Source organism: Podarcis tiliguerta, assembly GCF_965153285.1.
Source record: "Podarcis tiliguerta genome assembly, chromosome: 11".
NCBI lineage: Eukaryota > Metazoa > Chordata > Lepidosauria > Squamata > Lacertidae > Podarcis > Podarcis tiliguerta.
In genome coordinates this window covers 5,389,044-5,409,100 of record NC_139544.1, presented here as the reverse complement: position 1 = coordinate 5,409,100, position 20,057 = coordinate 5,389,044, and the positions used below count along the sequence as shown (strand labels likewise).

At 42.5% G+C, this 20,057-nt stretch overlaps 1 protein-coding gene across 2 annotated transcripts in view; it reads left to right on the top strand.

Annotated features, from left to right (window-relative positions):
• Positions 1–13,719, top strand: part of LOC310659703 (transducin-like enhancer protein 1) — a 74,807-nt gene extending 61,088 nt beyond the window's left edge. For both annotated transcript variants that reach the window (XM_083403427.1, XM_083403426.1), the window contains exons 15-20: positions 1,895–2,144; positions 4,601–4,848; positions 11,109–11,256; positions 11,907–12,057; positions 12,735–12,811; positions 13,081–13,719. In XM_083403427.1, coding sequence (XP_083259553.1) covers positions 1,895–2,144; positions 4,601–4,848; positions 11,109–11,256; positions 11,907–12,057; positions 12,735–12,811; positions 13,081–13,188 — 982 coding nt within the window. In that variant the 3' untranslated portion in view covers positions 13,189–13,719. The remainder of the gene's footprint in view (positions 1–1,894; positions 2,145–4,600; positions 4,849–11,108; positions 11,257–11,906; positions 12,058–12,734; positions 12,812–13,080) is intronic.
• Positions 13,720–20,057: the final 6,338 nt, after the last annotated feature.

Here is a 20,057-nt window from a genome sequence, read left to right as displayed (position 1 = left end):
GCATAGGATAAGAGTCGTAGTGGCGTTGGCCAATTGTAAGCTGACCTAAAAAGTTAGTGTCCTTCTGTACAGTGGTGTGGGTTTTCTGGAGAAATTTTGAACCAGAAAAATTTGCAGTGCAAATTAGGCTAATTTGCATAGTATTCTTTGCATGGAACATGTACAGTTCACATTAGAAAAGTTACTGATGCCCTAGAGAGTGCTCTAGTTTAGCATGTTTATTTTACTTTTATTTAGTAAGCAAAGCTAAAAACTTTGAAACTGTTCAAGCTTGCCTAGCATTCAATTTTCAGTTGGCATCTATTTATCATTAGTAATGAACATGGAAAATTAAAGCACTTACATTTTTTCCAGCTCATATCACTGCTCTTTTGTTCTTTGAGGTACTGCTTCCCAAATTATTTTTCATGCAAGAGATCCCAGACTGCCTTTTAGACAGCAAGACTGTATCCTATTTTCTTTCCAAAAGAGTTTCCTTCTAAGCTTCTAGTTTATTTCCATCTTTCCGTCTAGTTGTAGTTGTGGTTTATTCTGGTGCAGCCTTTTGTAATTTCACCTCCATACAAAGTAGTAATCAGTGTGATCCCACAGCTTCCTAACTTGTGCATATCTGGATAGTGAAAATGGTATGTGGTCATGTTGATCTTCCGATATAACAATATTGGTCTAATGAACCATAGTTTATTAGTGTGACCCCACACACCATAGACTGTGAATGAGATTTGTGCTCAGGCACTCTATCTTCACTCCCTCTCTTCTCATCCTTTTATGTGCCCAGCTTCAGTGCCACTGTGGAGGAGGGAGTGCATAGCCCACCACTCCTTCTGTCTAATAGGCCATGGATTAAACTGCAATTGTTAGGTCTGAATGGGGCCAATGTGTCTTACTTGACCAGGTAGTTCAAAAGTCTCCGGGCAGCGTGTTGAGAGAGGGAAACTAATTTCGGTTATATGTTGATGGTGACAGGTCCCTGGCTGAGTTTCTTCTGTTTTATTTTAAAAAGGGAGTGCAGACTAACTAAATTGCATAATCAATATTTTAAGCCCTACAGAGAATCTAGCAAATGGGTAACTAGCAGTAAGTGAAAGTATGAGGTGGATGAGGAGAGCACTTTATTTCCTATTTTACTTCCCTTGGTTCATTTGATGTGCTTCGGGCCTCTAAGCATTGATTCCTCCCTCTCTCCCTTGAATAGCCATGCCTTCCTATAAATCATCTAGTGTTGGTGTCTGCTGTGAATCACTGAATGGCCAAGGACCTTTTTCAGGGGGCAGGGGAGATGTTGTAGGGCCACGATAAGTAATCATTAAGCACTGAAGCCATTCTTCAATCGATCTGATCACAAGAGCATGGGAAGCCGCCTTCTACTGCCTCAAACCACTGGTCCATCTAGCTCAGTGTTGTTTACACGGACTGACAGAGCCTCTCCAGGGCTTCAGGCAAGGTACATTCCCAGCCTTACCTAGAGATGCCAGAGGTTGAGCCCAGGGATCTTCTGCATGCCCGGCAGATGCTGTACCTTGGAAGGTCATGACAGCATTTCCCCAGATAAATTTAGGCATCTGTTCATGTTGATTTGCGTTTTGCACTCAGGAATTGATATGTGTGAATTGCTGCGGGAGGCAAGGAACTAAAAATAACATTTTCACTTTGCAAATACAACATTGCATCAAAACTGTGCCCACGTGGCTATTTCCCAAGCCAGGTGGCAGTTGTGTGGAAAGAAGGCACGTCACCGGCATTGCACAAGTGGTGAGCTTTCTTTGAGCTGCTCCGCAACATCTACTCTGCTTGCAAGTGTGAACTGGTACACAGTTATGACTTAGTAACTGAAATAGGCCAGCTATGTGACCTGGGGCTTCCCCTCCCACCTTCTTCTTTTCATCCCAAACAGAGCATACTCGTTTCACGTTACTGCAGATGGTCAGATGCAGCCAGTTCCTTTCCCCCCAGATGCTCTCATTGGACCAGGAATACCGCGTCATGCTCGCCAGATCAACACCTTGAATCACGGGGAAGTGGTGTGTGCTGTCACCATCAGCAACCCAACAAGGCACGTGTACACTGGTGGGAAGGGATGTGTCAAAGTCTGGGATATCAGCCAGCCTGGCAACAAGAGTCCTGTTTCTCAGCTGGACTGTCTGGTAAGTTTATCCTATAGAAACTGAAGTCCAGTATTGAAACATAGGAACCTGGTGAATTTAACTAGGTCATTGGCTAACATCTGAACCCCCTAAAACAGCCTTTCTCAACCTGTGGGTCCTCAGATGTTGTTGAACTACAACTCCCATGACTCCTAGCTAGCAAGGCCAGAGCTCAGGGATGGTGGGAGTTGTAGTCCAACAACATCTGGGGACCCGCAGGTTGAGAACCACTGCCCTAAAAGGACCCCTAAGTAAAAAATGAAAGTTAAATGTTTTAAACAGCAAGTAATAAAAGCTAAACAATGGAGCTGCAGAGAAACCAAGCCAAGGGTCAACTAACTGTTGGGCCCTGAACCTTGCTTTCTTAGTTGGAGCTCAGAGAGGTAAGGGTGGGTGTATAAACAAGCCTACTGAACATACATAAAATTTACATTTATTGTTTCATCCACTCTGGCCTTTGGCCCTGCCCAGGTAGCCCCCTGAAGTTTGCCCCAAAGAGCAAGCAGTTTCAGGCAAAGAAAGGTTCCCCATCTCAGCTTTGCTTCTACATGGCAATGGCAGATAGAACTGGTTTCTTGCTCTCAAGCCTTGCAAGAACCAGTGCCCATCTTCTACAGCCGCTTCATTTTACCTTGTTGATTTGGGCACCCATTTTGCAGTCTTTACAATTTTGTACCCCCAGAAAGCGGGCAGTGAAGAAGTGAAACTCTTATGGGACAGCAAATCCAGAGTTTAACTTTGATTGTGTTAAGGATTGCTCAGGCTGATCTTAGGTGAACTGTTTCAGTGGCGTAGCGTGGGTTGTCAGCACCCGGGGCAAGGCAAGTAATTTGCACCCCCTAACCCGTGGATTTGCGCCCCCTAACCCTAACCCCCAGATGTTGAGCCCGGTGCGGCCGGCCCCCCCTGCACCCCCCACGCTACACCACTGAACTGTTTGCCAGATGTAAAATGGTGATGGAGTGGCTTAACAAATGTGGCATTTGTACCATATACTTAACTTTTATCATTAATATTTTAGAAACCTTTCATAAGGTTGATAAATATATTATTAAAAGGCCTTACTCTCAAGGTGCATTTTGGAACACTATTGTGTTGGAGGCTCCATGGTTGAAGACTGTTCTTCCTCTTTGCATGCTGTTCTGGAGCTTCTCCTGATTTTTTTTTGGGGGGGGGGGGGAGTTGCACAGGGGAAGGGGGAAACAGCCCTAGTGGGAGTCTTTGCATGGGCTTCTGCTAACAGAACCAGAGAGTTGAACCTGACTCCATGAAGCTCTATGAAAACAGTAATGTTGATGGTAGTTTTTAATGGGTGTGTTCAAGCCAAGTCCTATACTTACTGTGCCCTTAATGTGTCTTTTTCTACTGCCACAATGTTACCTGACACCAAATATCTATGTCAGAAAAGAACAGCCTCTTGCCATGACAGAATTTGGCTCTGTTGAATTAAGAGAAGTGTAGCACAAAGAAACACAAAAATAATTGCTTTCTCCTTACTAGCACTGCATGATTTGTTACTAGTTTTATCCTCTTGGCTGCTTCAGGATTTTTACCACTCTTAATGTGACTACTGAAAATGAGCATAATGACAACTGCTGCATTTATGGACTAAAACCTGAAATAGCTGGAGCCTGGGGTTTTCCATTCCTTGAGTCCCCCACCCCAAGCTTTTCAGCAACAGGTGTTCTTAGGAACTTGGGATATTAATTATCAAAGAGAGCTTCTGTAACCACTGAGGGCACACTGATTTTGTCCAAAGTGATTTCTTTAGCACTGCACCACACTGTTAGAAAACAAACAAACACTTATCTTGGATCAGGTTCTTTTTGAGATACTTAATGTGCAATAAGATGCTAGAATTGCCATTGCTCATATTGAAAACAATATAAAGAGCTATGCTTTCAAGAGAGAAATTCACTGAATTTTCTTAACTGCTGTCTCTGCTTAGATGTGAACAGTAGAAGGCAGGACTGGCAGTGACATGTGTGGGTTGGAAATTATATGTCCTGTTCAGATGATTGTGCAGAGCTACATAAACCATGGTTTATTAAGTGGGTGCTGAGTGCTCCTCCTTCTACCCATTGTATGTCAACTTTAGCATGAAAATCCTGCTTTGTATTACGCTGGAGTTCTTCTGAGCTGAAGGATGACATGATCCTGGCTTATTACCCTGGTTTGTGTTAGCTCAACATTAAGTCAGAGTTCCTTGGCTAGGACATAACAGGGAGCTCTGACTTAATACAAAACAAGACCTTCATGCCAAAGCCAGTGCAGGGTGAAAGGAAGAGTGCTCAGCCCTGAAGCTAATGCAACTTTGAATGATTGTCCATGCCAGGCCAGTGAGGTTCAGCTTCAGAACTTACAGTGCTTAAAGTCTGGCTATCGGATGAAAACATTATCATTGGCCTTATTGCAGAGAATGTATATTAATGTCATTGAGATTTGTACCTCCACAGAACAGAGATAACTACATTCGATCATGTAAATTGCTCCCCGACGGATGCACCCTGATTGTTGGCGGGGAAGCCAGCACGTTATCCATTTGGGACCTGGCAGCTCCAACTCCGCGTATAAAAGCAGAGTTGACGTCCTCGGCTCCTGCCTGCTATGCTCTGGCAATCAGCCCTGATTCCAAGGTCTGCTTCTCCTGCTGTAGCGATGGGAACATTGCAGTCTGGGATCTGCACAATCAGACATTGGTCAGGTTAGTTGCTGCTTTTCAGCCAATTTCCTTCCATTCCCCCCCCCCCTTTTTGTATGTGCAGTTACCATGCAGCAGTATTACATTGTCATGACTGAAAGTGCTAAATTGCCTAAATTAGCAGTTCAGAGTGGGCTGGCCATTGGGGCAAATCAGCAAGATTTTCCTAAGAGATCTATGGAATTGTCTGGGTTTAGAGACAAATCGGGTTTTGTTCTTCTTCTTGTTCCTGTTGCTCGACCCATTCCTTCTGTTGGATCCCACCGTCACTGCCACCGTCATCAACCACTTGTATTCTGTTCCATTTCAGTTGAACTGAGCTCATAAGATAGGGCAGTTGTAGCTTTTCAGGGAGGAACTAGTGCTTTAGAGATGTCCTGAGGCCATCAAATGCCAAGAACTCTACCAAATACACCCATTGTGGCTACAGAAGCCTATCATAGCCAGAGAAGTGGTTTGGGGGAAAGGGCAGCCAGCAGAGATGGAAGAAATGCCGCTGCCCCCTCAATGACTCCAGAGGTCAGCAGACATAAAATTCTAATTACTTCCAGCAATCAGAAGGCTGTGCTTCTGAATCTCCCTTTGTACGGCAACTAGCAAGCCAGGAAGGGTCCTGTCGCGATGCCCTCCTTTCTTGTTTCCTTTGCACCTAGCTCAGAAGTTCGTACACATGCTTAGCCATTTTCCTTGCTGAATCAGTTCACCACTTTCCCCTCATCTGTAAACGTGTCTGAAGCAAAATACATGTATTTTCAAGCTGTCCTTTGCAGGGTTGTGTATATTCTACAATTCAATGAGAGCTCTGGAAAGCTGCACGCTTTGGATAAGGATGGAGAATTCAGCCTCCAGGGAACCTTGGTTTTCTTTTGTTTGCTTACATAACCAGATTCTAGCGCTTGTGGTTGTGAGTGTATACTCAAAAGTGTGTGAATAATGCACACTGAAACCCAGAAGCCTGAAAAATGCCTGAACAAGATTCTCAACAGCAGAGGAATGGGCTCAGTGCTCCCCATGCCTATCAAAATAATTATGCAAACTAGAAAAAATGGTATGCAGCATTTCTTCATTTGCATAATTTGTTGGGAATTGAGAATTTCTTGGTGCAAAATTTAGATTACCTTTGGCCTCAAATCCTTCTGTGTTTTAGTGCCAAGTGTGCAGTGCAGTACCTTTTCCCCTCCACTATACCTACATTCCACAAACCGCTCTTCCAGAGCATGGAAAAAACCTAGTTATGTGTGCGGTGGTAGCATGACCAGTCACATTCAGGATACAAACTCATGGGAGATTCCATGTTTCCAGCAGTCACTCACTTAGCTCAGATTTAGATAATGTTGTTTATTTACATGTAGTCACAAATCAACATCTCTAGCTTTCAAAAAAAAAAACAGACAAAAACCCCAAAACTGGCTGCTTGCCATCTTTGCTTCCTCAAAGCACAGCAGGTGTGCTCTGCAGACCCCTCTGAAAATGCTGAATGGCCAGAATATTAATAGCTCATTTCCAGGTTATCTGGTTGCCCTCAATTGCTTTTGGCATAGCGTGCATCAGGGGAAACGAAGAACAAAAAAAGTCCTTTGGTATGTCTGCAAATAATGAGAGAGTGAATAATTTCCAATTGAATTTGCTTCCATCAGGGACAGTTGACAGTGTTATAGTGAAATTATGGCACTCCCTGTCCCTCTATTTCTCCGCTATTTCTATTATATGCATATTATGGGCTGCTCCTTTATCACTTTTGTTGTCTTCTAATGGGCTCTTTCGGATTGGATTCCTCCCATCTGACCTTTTTTAAGCTACCTGCCTGGTGCACCTAAATACCTTTGCCTATTTCTACTTACTGCTCTACTACCCATATCCTTTCTTGGTTCCCCTCCTGGACATTATGCCACTTCCTGTTCCATATTCCTCAGGGCAACCCACAACACTCATCTGCTTCAGCCCTGCCAGCTAGCTACATTTCTGCTCTGCATCACTGAGACATTCCTGGTGTTCTGTTTTGCTATTTAAAAAATAATAATCATGGAATATGGTGAGAATTTAAAACGACTCCTTTTAAAATCCAGTTAAGCAAGGTAGGAAACATATACTAAAGAACTGACTTTGGCTATAGGAAATAAACCCTTTTTAGTCAATAAAAGGATGCATTTTGATAGCTCTGATCCCTTAAGAATGCATGTAGCTCCAGTTAGCTGTGTGCTCCTGGCATCTGCTAATAGCTGAGCTCAAGCCATCTTTCAACATGGTCATTTCTACTTCAGAACTCTTTCAGAAACTATTCCAGTTCCTCCGGTGTGAATTCAAGGATATAAGTCTTACACTGTCCAGCTGGATATCTTTGAAAAGGGCCTCAGCATTTCTGCTGTAGGTAGAAGCCAGCTAACCAAAACTTGGTGGTTTGCAGCTTCTGTCTCTTGGCATTAAGTACCTTTTGCCGCCAGTAACCAGTATTTTTAAAAACAACAACAACACCCGTTTAATGCTTATACTAACGTTGAGCTATCCCAAAGCTATTGACAGTATAGGTACAAGGCAGCTCTTAAATCTTCTATTTAACTAAAAGATAAATAAAAATTAGAAATTAGCTCACAAATCTTGTGTGTTCTTTTCCTAGTATATTTTTTGGCAGCTAATCAGCCTTCTCTCACCAGCCCCCCAGAGGCTAAGTGACTTTTCTTTTCGAAGTCTCTAACACTTCCAGGTTTGGAAAGGAGGGCTTGTGATTAACATAATGTCCACATAAGTAATTTCCTTTCAGGCCTTCAGGATTAAAGAATGAATGTGTACGCACACCTCAATGTGAATGTCTTGGCAAGGCAGTGACTTTTAACTGCTCAAAATAGCTTTATAATATGACAGTGTTTGGTGGACCACAAGACCAACTTTTCATACATCTCAACTCAATTGGCAGCAGCCCACAATAAATCTCAGCAAGCACAGCCGACATTTGCACCTGTCTTGATACTAATGAGTGGCTATTTAAAGCATCAGAGTTTGGCTACTTAGCATTTCTGGGCACTTACAGGCTGAATGAGTCATCTTAATTATGAACTGGGCTGTGTGAACATGGCACTTAAAGAAAATGTCAAAATTCTACAGCAAGGTAGTTCAAAATTCAAGTAAATCCAAAACTTGCCACCTCTGTCGCCTTTATACAAATCAAGCAGCTTTCGCCTTTATACAAATCAAGCAGCTTTCCATGCCTCCACTTATTTCCTCCCCCCGCCCTGCTTTTTGCTAGTAATGGAAAAGGGCAAAGGGCTTTTCAGGGTACTGAAATCCTAAATCCTGACTCCTGGAAACTGTGATCAGCTGAATATCTTGCTTCTAAAACTGCAACGAAGCACTCCCTTGCTAAGACATATACTCAGTGTTAGTTCATGTTCTTTATTTAAAAAATGTGTATATTACCTGGATGGTAATTATATGCCTAATTGCAGTTTCTGCTTGTGTGTGATCCATGAGGTGTAGTGGAGTGGCCCATGAGAGGAATTCTGCCCTGTGTCTAAAGAGCAGCCCATTTGCTCTTGATATCTCTGTTTGTCTTAGCTTTTCTCTCCGCAATCCATAATTGTGCACCAACTGGTTTTTAGTCCTTCTTTACTGTGCTAATTGCATAGTGGACCAGACCTTTTCAGTAAGTGAACGTTGTTGTCAGACAGTGAGGCTTGTTCGCTGGAAGGATAAATCACAGCATTACACAATCACTTTATAAATGTTACTTTTGAGAATAGAGAAAAGAGGTCCGAAAAGCACACTGTTCAAGACTCCCATATAGTTAACTTTTGAATGGTCAGACACATGAGCCTTGCAAAATTGACTTTTAAGATGCATGGAGATAAAAGCAATGTCTGAAATGACTTCCAGGACTGGCTTTGTAGTTCTTTCTGCTCACATCCCCTGTTGTTTGAACAGTCTTACACGTACTTGCGCTTTCTAGGAAGAGGTGTGCAAGTGCTGTGCCAAGTTAGTGGCACGCATAGATCATGACTAACTTCCTTCATACTGACCTCTAATGCCACTATAGGACCACAATCATATTGTGTTAGTTGGCTGAGTTCATGCAAAAGAAGATAGATAGATGGAGCTTTCTTGGACAATAATCCAAGGTAATTGTTGGAGGGTGAGCTCTAGATAGAGAATAACTGGGCATTTTTATGTATGTATCAATGTATGTCTTTTGAAAATCTACCCTGCCTTTCATTGGACCACATGTGTAAGTTATGTATCATAAAAACTAAACCTAAACCATCAGATTAATTCAGAAATCAATGGGAGCAGCTAAAACACCACAGTTAAAATGTCCATCTTATAGCTCCAGAGCAGATCTGATACTTCCAGCCTGAACCTACAGCCTAGCAACCAGCAAAAGCATGAGCACATAAAGGGACATTTATATCTTTAAAACACTTTTGCTACTCTTCATTGTAAAGACAGTTCTAGAGAGAGGGTTGCAGTTTAAAATACAAGTTCATGAACACAGCACAACAAAGATGGTGAACCTGTTGCCCCCCATAGCTTGTTGGACTCCAGTGCCCATCAGCCCCATCTAGCATAGCCATTGTGGTTGAGAAAAAAGAGAGTTATAGTTCACCAATCCCTGTAAGGCCACACATTCCACATCCCTGTAATAAAATTATGATTTAAGAAAGCCAGGTCCATCCTGGCACTAAACCCAGTTAGAGCTGTTCGACAGTGGAATTTGCTGCCAAGGAGTGTGGTGGAGTCTCCTTCTTTGGAGGACTTTAAGCAGAGGCTTGACAACCATATGTCAGGAGTGCTCTGATGGTGTTTCCTGCTTGGCAGGGGGTTGGACTCGATGGCCCTTGTGGTCTCTTCCAACTCTATGATTCTATGATTCTATGAACCCCAACAAAGGTCTGGGCAAATAGCTTCAATTGTCATCAGAATCTCAGTAAGGACAGTGCCAGTGGTATCTCAAGAGGGTAGAGAGCTCCAAAGCTAAGGCATCACCATAAAAAAGGCTCTCTTGCGTTGCCACACAGCAAGTCTCAGCTAGAAGTGGCACTGCCACGAAAGGGAACCGATCCCTTTCTTGAGAGGGTGCCCAACTACACCTCTGAAGGGAGGGCATTTCACAGAAGACACCACAGTGTTCAAGCACTCTGCATATTTAGGTCCTAGCTCACACAGGGCTTTCTAAGTAACCACATGTCTATACTAGACATGGAGAAAGCTTGGGGTAGACTGGCTCACCTGTCATTTACCTGAGCAAAGGAGGCAGCATAATTTCCTAATGTGGGCTTCTGGAATAAAGAGCTTCTGCTTACTCTCTTGTTGCAGACCTTGTGACTGGAGCAGCTTAGTTCTTGCCAGGCTTCCTGAGCAATAAGTATTGGTTGCCAATTTGTTGTGGTTCACTTCTCGCCCTTGCTTGTGTTGGTAAAAAACAGAGAAAATAAAAGGAGAGCACGAGCTGATAACTCCTTGAATTTTCAGACCAACGACTCCAGACATGCCATGTTGATTCATAGGGTGTCCCATGGTAGTCGTTCTGCGCCTTCCTCTTTTGCTTTTAAAGCATGAAGCTGAAGCTAATTGCTGATGGTAAAAGGCAGGCAGGCGCCTTAGAACATTCCAGTTTAGGGATTAAGGAAGGCTCGAGCTGACTCTTTGTTACCAAGAGTAGGGATTTCCAAATGCCGAGATTTAAAATGTAAAACATTGTTGAATAATGATGGCTGCTCATGACCTGTTTGCTACCAAGGGCATCATTTTGCAGGCTCAGCCAACACAAGTAAAAAGATTAGGTTTACTGGATCCCTTCCTGCATGTGTTTATGTAGCTGAAGTATTTTTTTTTTTATGCTCTTGATTCACAGCTTAAACAAAGCCTATAAATAACTGCCTGCCTCTGTTGAGGCAATTTGTCCTCTGTATTTTGAGTTTAGCCTAGGAGCCTGTTAAGTTGTTTTTTTTATTTCCAGGTGTCGTCATCGTGAACTACATTTCAGTTTTTCAAACTGTCAACTTACCTTTTCCAAAATCTCTGCTAATGTTCACTTAGTTCCTGTTTAGACGATTAGTGGCACATTCCATGTGCTTTGGCACCTGCAAAATAGTTTTTTGTATAGTGTGGTATTTTATGTCAGGTTGGGGTGGGCGAGCAGTGTTGCTGCTTGCCACACACATCAGGTGATGTGGAGGAGATGACACACAGAGAGAGTCCAAAACTAACAACACAACAGTGTTTACCTTGAGTTCTGGCAGGAAATCATTATTCAATCTGGTTTGTTTTATCAGGCAATTCCAGGGCCACACAGATGGAGCCAGCTGTATTGACATTTCTAATGATGGTACCAAGCTCTGGACGGGAGGCCTGGACAACACTGTGAGATCCTGGGACTTGAGAGAAGGGCGGCAGCTACAGCAGCATGACTTCACATCCCAGGTGCCTAGTATTCCTTACTGCAAATTTCAGGCACTGACTGGTGTACTGAACAACTTCCATCTTATCTTGGTTATTAACTTCAGAGTGAAGTCAGAGTATTAATGCTAGCAAAATTATTAGCACCACATCTGCTTTTATTATTCACATAGGCTTCTGGTATAGTCTCAGGCTGCTTTCAGCCAAAGCATTTACTGTGGAGCAAAGCTGTTATTGTTAATGAAGCATCCATTGGGGTAATCCGACAGCTTTGGAATAAAACGGTATCTTAAAACACTGGACTCCGCTAAGAATGCAGTTTGGCATTTTTGCCGGGGATGGGGTGGTGAAAGCAAAGGAGGTGGAAATGTCCCAGAACACTGACAAAGCATGTGTGCCATTGCTTCCCATAATGCAAAATTAGCATGCACCCTTCTTATTTAATAAACAACCAGTGCTGCCATTTGGACTCAAATAATGATTTCTTGTTCTAAAAGAGATGCAAAATGACTTGTGATGGCACAGTAAGGACACATAAGTCCTATTGAATTTAATGGGTCTTACTCCCAGGTAGGTGGTTTATGATTGCAGCCCTAGTTTATTGTCTCTTGTTTCCTTCCTTTCTTGCTAATATTTGCAAGAAAAATAAAGGGTTCTTTCTCTCTCTCTTAAAGATTTTTTCCCTTGGCTACTGCCCCACTGGTGAATGGCTGGCTGTGGGAATGGAGAGCAGTAATGTGGAAGTGCTGCATGTAAATAAGCCAGACAAATACCAGCTTCATCTGCATGAGAGCTGTGTGCTGTCACTCAAGTTTGCTTATTGTGGTAAGTTGGAAGAAGAGCGGCTCAAAGTTACCAGCATTTCTACAAGCCAATCACACCTGAGCTGAAAGTCTTAGGGCAAGGCACCTGAATGCTTTCATTTATTTTGGTTTAACAGCTGGAAAATAAAGGTAACACCCTATTACCAGCTCCCCCAGGAGGTTAGTGAGAGGTAGCTCATGCCTATAAAGTCGCAATATCATCAAAGCAGCTTTCATACGCAGCTGGTGGCCCATAGTTTGCTTAGGTTGTGAGGCTATAGAATGTTGGAAATCAAGAGTTTTGAATGAAGCCCATTGCTTTACTGAGCTAGTTATGCCTTTTTAGTTAAATCATTTATAAAAATCCACAAAGGTGGATTTGTCCTGGATGAGGAGAGCTTGGGGATGCCCTGCGGCTGATTTCAGGCACTCTGTGTTGGTTAACCATGCATCAAATGCTTGTCAAAATGACAGGCCGCTGAATTTAGTAGGCTACTATACTGGTTTTCTGTAAAGTGACTTTGTGCAATCTTTCACAGCCTGCCCCCCGCCCCCACCTGCAAAGCTGTTAACATGGGGAACATTTTAGGCATATGCTAAAAGTGCTTTTAGATACAAGAGAATATGAAAAAAAAATACGCAAGTCTGTCTGTTAGTGTCAATTATTTGACTGTGTTTTCATTGATGGTCACATTACAGGCAAATGGTTTGTTAGTACTGGAAAAGACAACCTCCTAAATGCCTGGCGAACCCCATACGGTGCAAGCATATTCCAGGTAAGAAGAACAGCATATCAGTGAAAGGGATTTGAACCTCGTGGTGGTGGGTGAGGTGTAAGAACAAAGGTATTATTACCAGTGTCTCACACTTTGACCAGAGAGGTCAGGGAAGTGGACAAGGGGTTATCCTGTTCTGTGCATGTATCTTAACACAAATGACTTTTTAAACCAGAACTTGGTATGTTCTAGAAAAGAATAAACAAGAGGGACACACCGACACTCATACTGCATACATTTATACTATAACTCTGTTCTTTTTCTTCTAGTCCAAAGAGTCATCTTCTGTACTTAGTTGTGATATCTCCGTGGATGATAAATACATAGTTACCGGCTCTGGAGACAAGAAAGCTACTGTCTATGAAGTTATCTACTGAGAAATTGGTTGGAGACATAACGAGTTGAACTGGGCCAAAACATTCTTAATGTGTAGACATAGAAAGATTTTACCTTTCTTAATTAAAAAAAAAGAAAAAAGAGGAAGAACTTGATTTCCACAATGTCACACAACGCTATTCAACATGTATTAAACAGAAGGCAGCCTTTTGGTATCCACCTCCTGGATCGATGTGAAGCAAGAAGGCAAAATGGATTAATGTAGCATAGTTTTGATGGATTTTAAAAGCAGAGTCTGCTGAAGATTGTTGAAGCCTTTGGGTTGGTTCCCCCCCCCCCTTTATGACCTCATAAAAATCATGCTCATTGCTTGAATATGCGGGATTATGTTTCAGCACTTGCAATTCCACCTGCATTCTTGTCTTGTGTAGAGCAGTGATATCTTGGATAAACTTGTTTCCTGGTTTTGCCTCTTGGGATATGGGTTTTTGTATTTTTTGTTGAAGATCAAACATTTGTATAAATTGTAAATATATTTGGTTTAATACAGTAAAGGCTTTAGTATCAATAAAGGGTCTCTTTTTTCTCTCTCTACCCCAATGCCCCTTAAGTCATTTTAAAAAAAAAATCATTTTATGGTTTAAATTTTGTAACAAGCTAGAGTAGAGTTTTTGCAATATTTGATAAGGTCTTTCTAGGGTGCATCAAATACTAGTCCTAACAAGAGAGGATCCATTGAAATTCAGAGGCATGACAAATTTGAGTCCATTAATTTCAGCACATCTCCTTTGAGTAAAACTTAGTTGGATACAACACTCTGTGCTGAGCTCTGAGGCTTATTTTACTAAAAGCAGTTTTCTTCAAACAGATTGGATTCAGAATTCACATTTGTACTGCAGAAAACAGAAAAGCAATAACTTTTACATTCAGAAAAGAATCTCATTTTAAATTTTGAGGAATTATTTATTCAAAATGTTTGTAAGTGAATGTTTAAGGATTGAAATGCTATGGTAAGCAAGTTTGTGGTTCGTATCCCATGGCAGTTTGCTACTTTGCAGCAAACCCCCCCCCCCAAAAAAAAAAAGAACCCCGAGGCAACCCCTTCTGGGCCATTCCATTGCTTTCAAGGAAAGAAAGAGAGTCAAGGGCTTAGGGAAGAATTACATTATTTTCCAAGTGCAGGTTATCTGCTTTTATGAAAGTGGTACAGGTTTGCAGTCTTAGGAAGTGAAGGAATCCTTTATGCTTTTGAAGGTTAGCTTCATTGGGCATTTGCCTACTGGTTTGCTTGCTGGTGCATTGGCCAGCTTCTCGACATTGATGCAAAAGTGTCACCTGGAAGCCAAATCAACACAGCATTGGCTTAACTACAGACACAGCTTCCCATTTGGAAACAGATTTCCTTTCTTGCATCTAGTGCCTGAACAGACATTAGTTTTCTTTTCAATTTATATGCTCATTCTACCAAATCTATTTTATAGCAGTATGGAATGGTAGTAGCCCTAATATATATAACTCTGATTTCAGAATGTAAAATGTTAACTATTCTCAATAGCCTCATTTGATGGCCTTTAAAATTAGTATTGTTTTCTACCTATCGACACATATCAGATATGAACATGCGTGGATGAGCAGGTATGTAGCATTTGGTTCTGGGGTATAAGGCTCCAACATTATGCTTTTTAACCATTCAAAGCCCTGTCGTTTATCGTATCAAGAGTACGGTATTTCTAATGCCTTAATCCATTTCTATCATCTTTCTCCCATCACCCTACTGTTCTTGGGCTTCATGGTTTCTTCGCTTTTCAGAAAGTTTTGCAAACCAAGGTGGGTGCTTAAAGGCTTAGAAAAGAGTCATTGGTGTGTGTTTTGTAAGTGTGATGTCTCTGGCTCTCAGGATAAATAAAGCAGGAATGTGCATATATACGGAACCCTATTTTTTCCAGAAATTGGGAAAGGATATGGCTGCTGGTGAGTGCTTAGGCAGATTAAGTGAATATATAGAGTGTCCAATTTGCATAATTCATAATTGTTGCAGAATTTGGGTTTCTTGTGGCTTTACAAATTGTCACAGAATTCCAGGTGTTCTTACTCTTATCTTTCAGCAGCACTTTATTTTGATGGCTTGGTCCAGAAAGATACCGTTATGAGGCTTAGCATAATATGCAATGAATTGGCTATCCTTTTTTTAAAAAAAATCTTCTGTCTATCACATTCTCAGATGAGTTTGTGTACATGCTATCTGACCCTCCTGAAGTAGATTCACAGCAACCACTAATAGTTGACACCAGGAGGCTGATTCTCCTCTGTAATTTTCAGTTTAAGGCTAAAACTTTCCCCATTTTCCTTGTAGCGTATAGACTGCTGGTAGTGTTATGCTTTTTTTGCATCACGTAGATAAACACTAGTTACCTAGCTGTTTCCAGGTACAATTTACAGTACTGGTCTTGACCTATAAAACCCTCGGTGGCTTGAGACCAGAGTATACCAAGAATTTCCTTTACCTCTACAAAGTTGCCCAGACACCATGATCCACTTTACACAGTTCTCCACTGTCTGATATTTGGCAGGTGACACAAGAGATTGGAATTTAGAGCAGTCTCCTCGGAGATGTCTGCCTGGATTCTCACCTTTCAGAGGACAGGGAAGGCTGTTAGATTTCAGTGAGCTTTTAAAAAGGTGCTGTTTTTAATCTGTGGCTGTTTCTGACTTGAGTAGCTTTTGGTTTTTATTGCTGAGGTGTTTATTGCTTTATTTGTATCTTTTTATTGGTTGTTAGCTGCCTTGATGAGGTGTCATAAAAACCTAGGGTAGAAATACTGTAAATAAATAAAATAATGGCCATGAAACAGAGATGCACACATAGCACAGTGACCTGTTATTTTAATCATGTTTTGTTAAATGTTGGTGTACCTGGGTGGCACCAGAATCTCCAATAGCACCAGCCACCTGTTAGGTGGGAATGGGGAAGCTCCAGTCGTGGGGCTGAAAGCATCCCTACCCTGCCTGGGCCTGCTTTTCACCATCCTCTTGCCATTTTACCAGGCAGGAATGCATCTTTCAACTGTGATATCATACCTCCTACTAGCCTGGATGGAGAGGTGTATATTTCTGACCATCCCCATCATTGCTAAGTGGCCCCTGAAAGGTTACCATGAGTAAATGCAGCCTTTAGGCCTTTAGGCTGATAAATCAGGTCCTCCCTGAAAGAGACCTGGAAAACCGACACCCTGTGTTGCAGGTGGGTACAACTGGTCAGCCACAAGACCTGATTGGTAGGTCCCTCGTAGCTGGGTGCAATCTGGCCAGTGGGACGCAGTCCAAACAGATCAAAGGACCTATATAAGCCCATGCACATGACCCAGAGCTTCATCTTTTGGCGTGTTCATTCGGAAGACCCGCCCACCTCTCCCTACTTTTAGGACTTTGCACTTGACCTTGCTATGCTGTTGTGTGTCGTCTGTCATTGGGACAGGGGCATGGCAGGAATTTTCCCACTTTGCTGATTGGCTGTTGCCATTTGGGTTTTGCCTGCTGCATAGCAAATCGTCACAACTTGTAAGGTTGTAGATAGGCTCTGGTTCAGGTGATAGGGATGGGAGAACGGTCTCGCCATCCCTATGCGAAGGGTATTCCGTTAAAGGAATCCAGGGACTCGATGGTTTGGTCAACCCCTGCGAGGGGATTGTACCCGTGCCGGAGTCCAGGGGGACATTTGGATGGCGGAGGTAGCCCATTCCCAGCTTTCTGCTTATCCAGGTGTTCAGCCTTGGCTGACCTATGCTGGAGCCCTGGGTCAGCGCTACCTGCACGGCAGGAAGCTAGTCGAACCAGAGCCTATGCAACCAGTCACTTTCTGTAATCAATAAAGTTCTGGCCTAAATTCTGCCAAAAACCAAAACCAAAATTCGAGTCAAGTGTGAATTTATTTAAGGGTGTGGTTTCTGGGTCTGAACACACAAATGTTCCCTACCCCTGTATTAGGGCAACTGTTTTTAATATGGGTCCCCTCTTCCTATGATTGATGTGGATTATCAAATGACAGTTATGCACACATGAAGTGGGTGCAGCTCTGGGTTATGCTTATGGTATTCCAACATGGAGAGGTATCCCATCCCAATTCCAAAGAAATTGAGGGGATAGAAATAGTAAGCTGTTATCAACCTTCCTAAGTAAGGGGTGTGATCAACTTTATCTCATTTAAAAAACAACTGAGAATGTACTATGGCTGAAGATAATAGATTGTTTCACAACTTAATTACTGAATTGATTGTGTCTGAGCTTTCAATGTGCTCCCAAGGCCAGTTTACACGAGATGGATTGCCTACTTTGAACTCTGTCTTGTATAGAAAACTCTGTGATCACAGGCATGTTCCTTTTGCTGTATGTGAGCTTGATCTTATAGGAAGCAGGCCTTATAGACATAGAGGCTGAAGATGGTAGCTTTGCAACGGGAAGTAGTAAGCCCTTGTACTCCTTCAAGGATTGTGCTTAATGACAAGAAAAAAAATTAGCAAGCAGTCTGAGAAGGTCACAGTGGGAAGTTAACCCATAACATGGAAAACTACAAAATCACTTGTTACATCCCAGGGAGTGGGCTTAATTTGTTTAAAATCAAATCCATCTGTTCATTTCACACGCTTTGTTCCACTTCCTTGCAGCAATCCACAGCGGAGTACTCTGTTACTTTAAAAATTGGCTGCAATTATGATAAGCTAATAACTCTTATTTTTTGGTTAACTGCATCAAGATATTTTGGATAACTTCCAAGCTTCCCCTTAATTTTTCTGAATTATCCAATTTATCTATTGGCCCAAGTATTCACTGCAAAGCTAGGTTTAAAATTAATGTACTATTTTAATATTTATAAATTCTATATTAGTGCTGTCATTCAATTACTTGCTCCTAATGAATCAGCCATGTATTTCTGCTTAATATGACAGTAACCTTAATGTCAAATTAGTATTTGCAAATGTACTGCATGTATTATTGAAGAAATTGCACATTAAGATTTTACTTGTCCACTTCAAATGCATATTTCTCTCTGTCACTTGCTTCAATTGAAGAAAAGTTAGGCACTGCCAATGCACTGTCTGTGTAATCAGAAGAGATGTTAATCAGTTGCCCTGATTCCAAACTTCCCCTGCTTCCCGAACTGAAAAGGCTTCCACTTGCAGACAGCTTCATGCATATATAGCAAGGAATAGATAATGACGGTTCCTCTCCCATTGAGATAAATGGAGAAGCCTGCTACACAGGGGGTCCATGTATACCAGGGGTGGCTAACCTGTGGCCCCACAAATGTAACTCCTGCACCACTGGCCATGCCATCATGAACTGATAGGACAACATCTGGAGGGCCATTGATTGCCCATCTCTGATCGACACAGTGAAGAACACTCAAGGTTCTGCGTCATAATGGTGTCTTGAGTCTACTCATGCATTGAAATAATGTATTGGAGGATTGTACTGTTTAGTCCTGGATGACTGCTACCATGCTGGTCACCCACCCACCCACCCAACTGCAGATTCTGTTGCCATGTAGAAGGATGCAATGCACATACAGATACAGGCACATAGAACTCCATGCAAGGGGGGAGCTTGATGGATCAGTTACTCATGATCTACATAGAAAGCGTACAATCTTTGGGGACTTCCAGTTTATTAAAAAGAAGATTAGTGCTGGTGGGACATCATAATGGTATATAAAAAATATGTATGGCAGGCACAGGCAAACTCTGCCCTCCATATGTTTTGAGACTACAACTCCCATCATCCCTAGCTAACAGGACCAGTGGTCAGGGATGATGGGAGCTGTAGTCCCAACATGTCTTGAGAGCAGAGTTTGCCTATACCTGATGTGTGGTATGGAGAAAGTGGATAGAAATGTTTTTCTCCCTCTCGAATAATATTAGAACCCTAAGTTCTCCAACGAAGCTATACACTGGAAGGTTCAGGACAAACAAAATGAATCATATAGTTAGACTATAGGATTCACTGCACAAGATGTAGTAATAGTGACAAACTAGGGTGACTTTAAAGGGGGTCTAGACAAATTCATAAAAGATAAGACTATCAATGGCCGCTACCAATTATAACCCTGTACTTTGCCCAGTTTCAGTCTGTTGCTCCTCATCCAGCCCACTACTGCATCTAGGCACTGGTTCAGCTTGGTTCACCTTTCCTGACTCAAATTTGATGGAGGAACAGAGCTGGGTATCCAGCGTACTAATAACACTGCTCCCCCAAGCCTCCTGATGGCTGCTCCTAGTGGCTTCATATAGATGTGAAACAGCACTGGGTGTAAAATAGGGCCATGGTGTAGAGACACAGTACCCAGATGGCAGCAGTGGTGCAAGAAGAAGCTGAACTACCACAGAACAGCACCTCCAGCCCCCAATTCACAGACTGGCCAGGATTAAAAGCTGCTGAGAGATCTAGTAGGAGAAACAAGGTTGTAGTCCACATCTCTCTTCCCATAGAAGATCATTCCTCAGGAAAAAAGAAGGCCACAATTTTGTGTCAATAACAGTCCTGAATCCAGATTGAAGATAGTAAGCTTCCTCCCAAAGCACCTCTGAGCATCACCTTGTCCCTCCCCCCTCCCCCAGTGGACTATTGGTGACACTGAAGTAGTTGTCAAGTGCCTCAGGGTCCAGGGAGAGGGGTTAGTTTTTTGCAGGAGTGGACACACTAGGACCACTTTCAAGACCATGGGAACTGTCTCCTCTCACAAGGATGCATTAATCACCCCTTGGATCCATGTGGCCAGCTCCTCCCAACCTGCACAAAGAGACCAGAATGCACAAAGGACAAATGGACTTCTGGCGTGTGGAATGGAGTAGTTGGCATGGCTCTGTAGCACCCTGAAATGTTGGGTGAACATGGGAGGGTGGTCATGTGTCCTGAT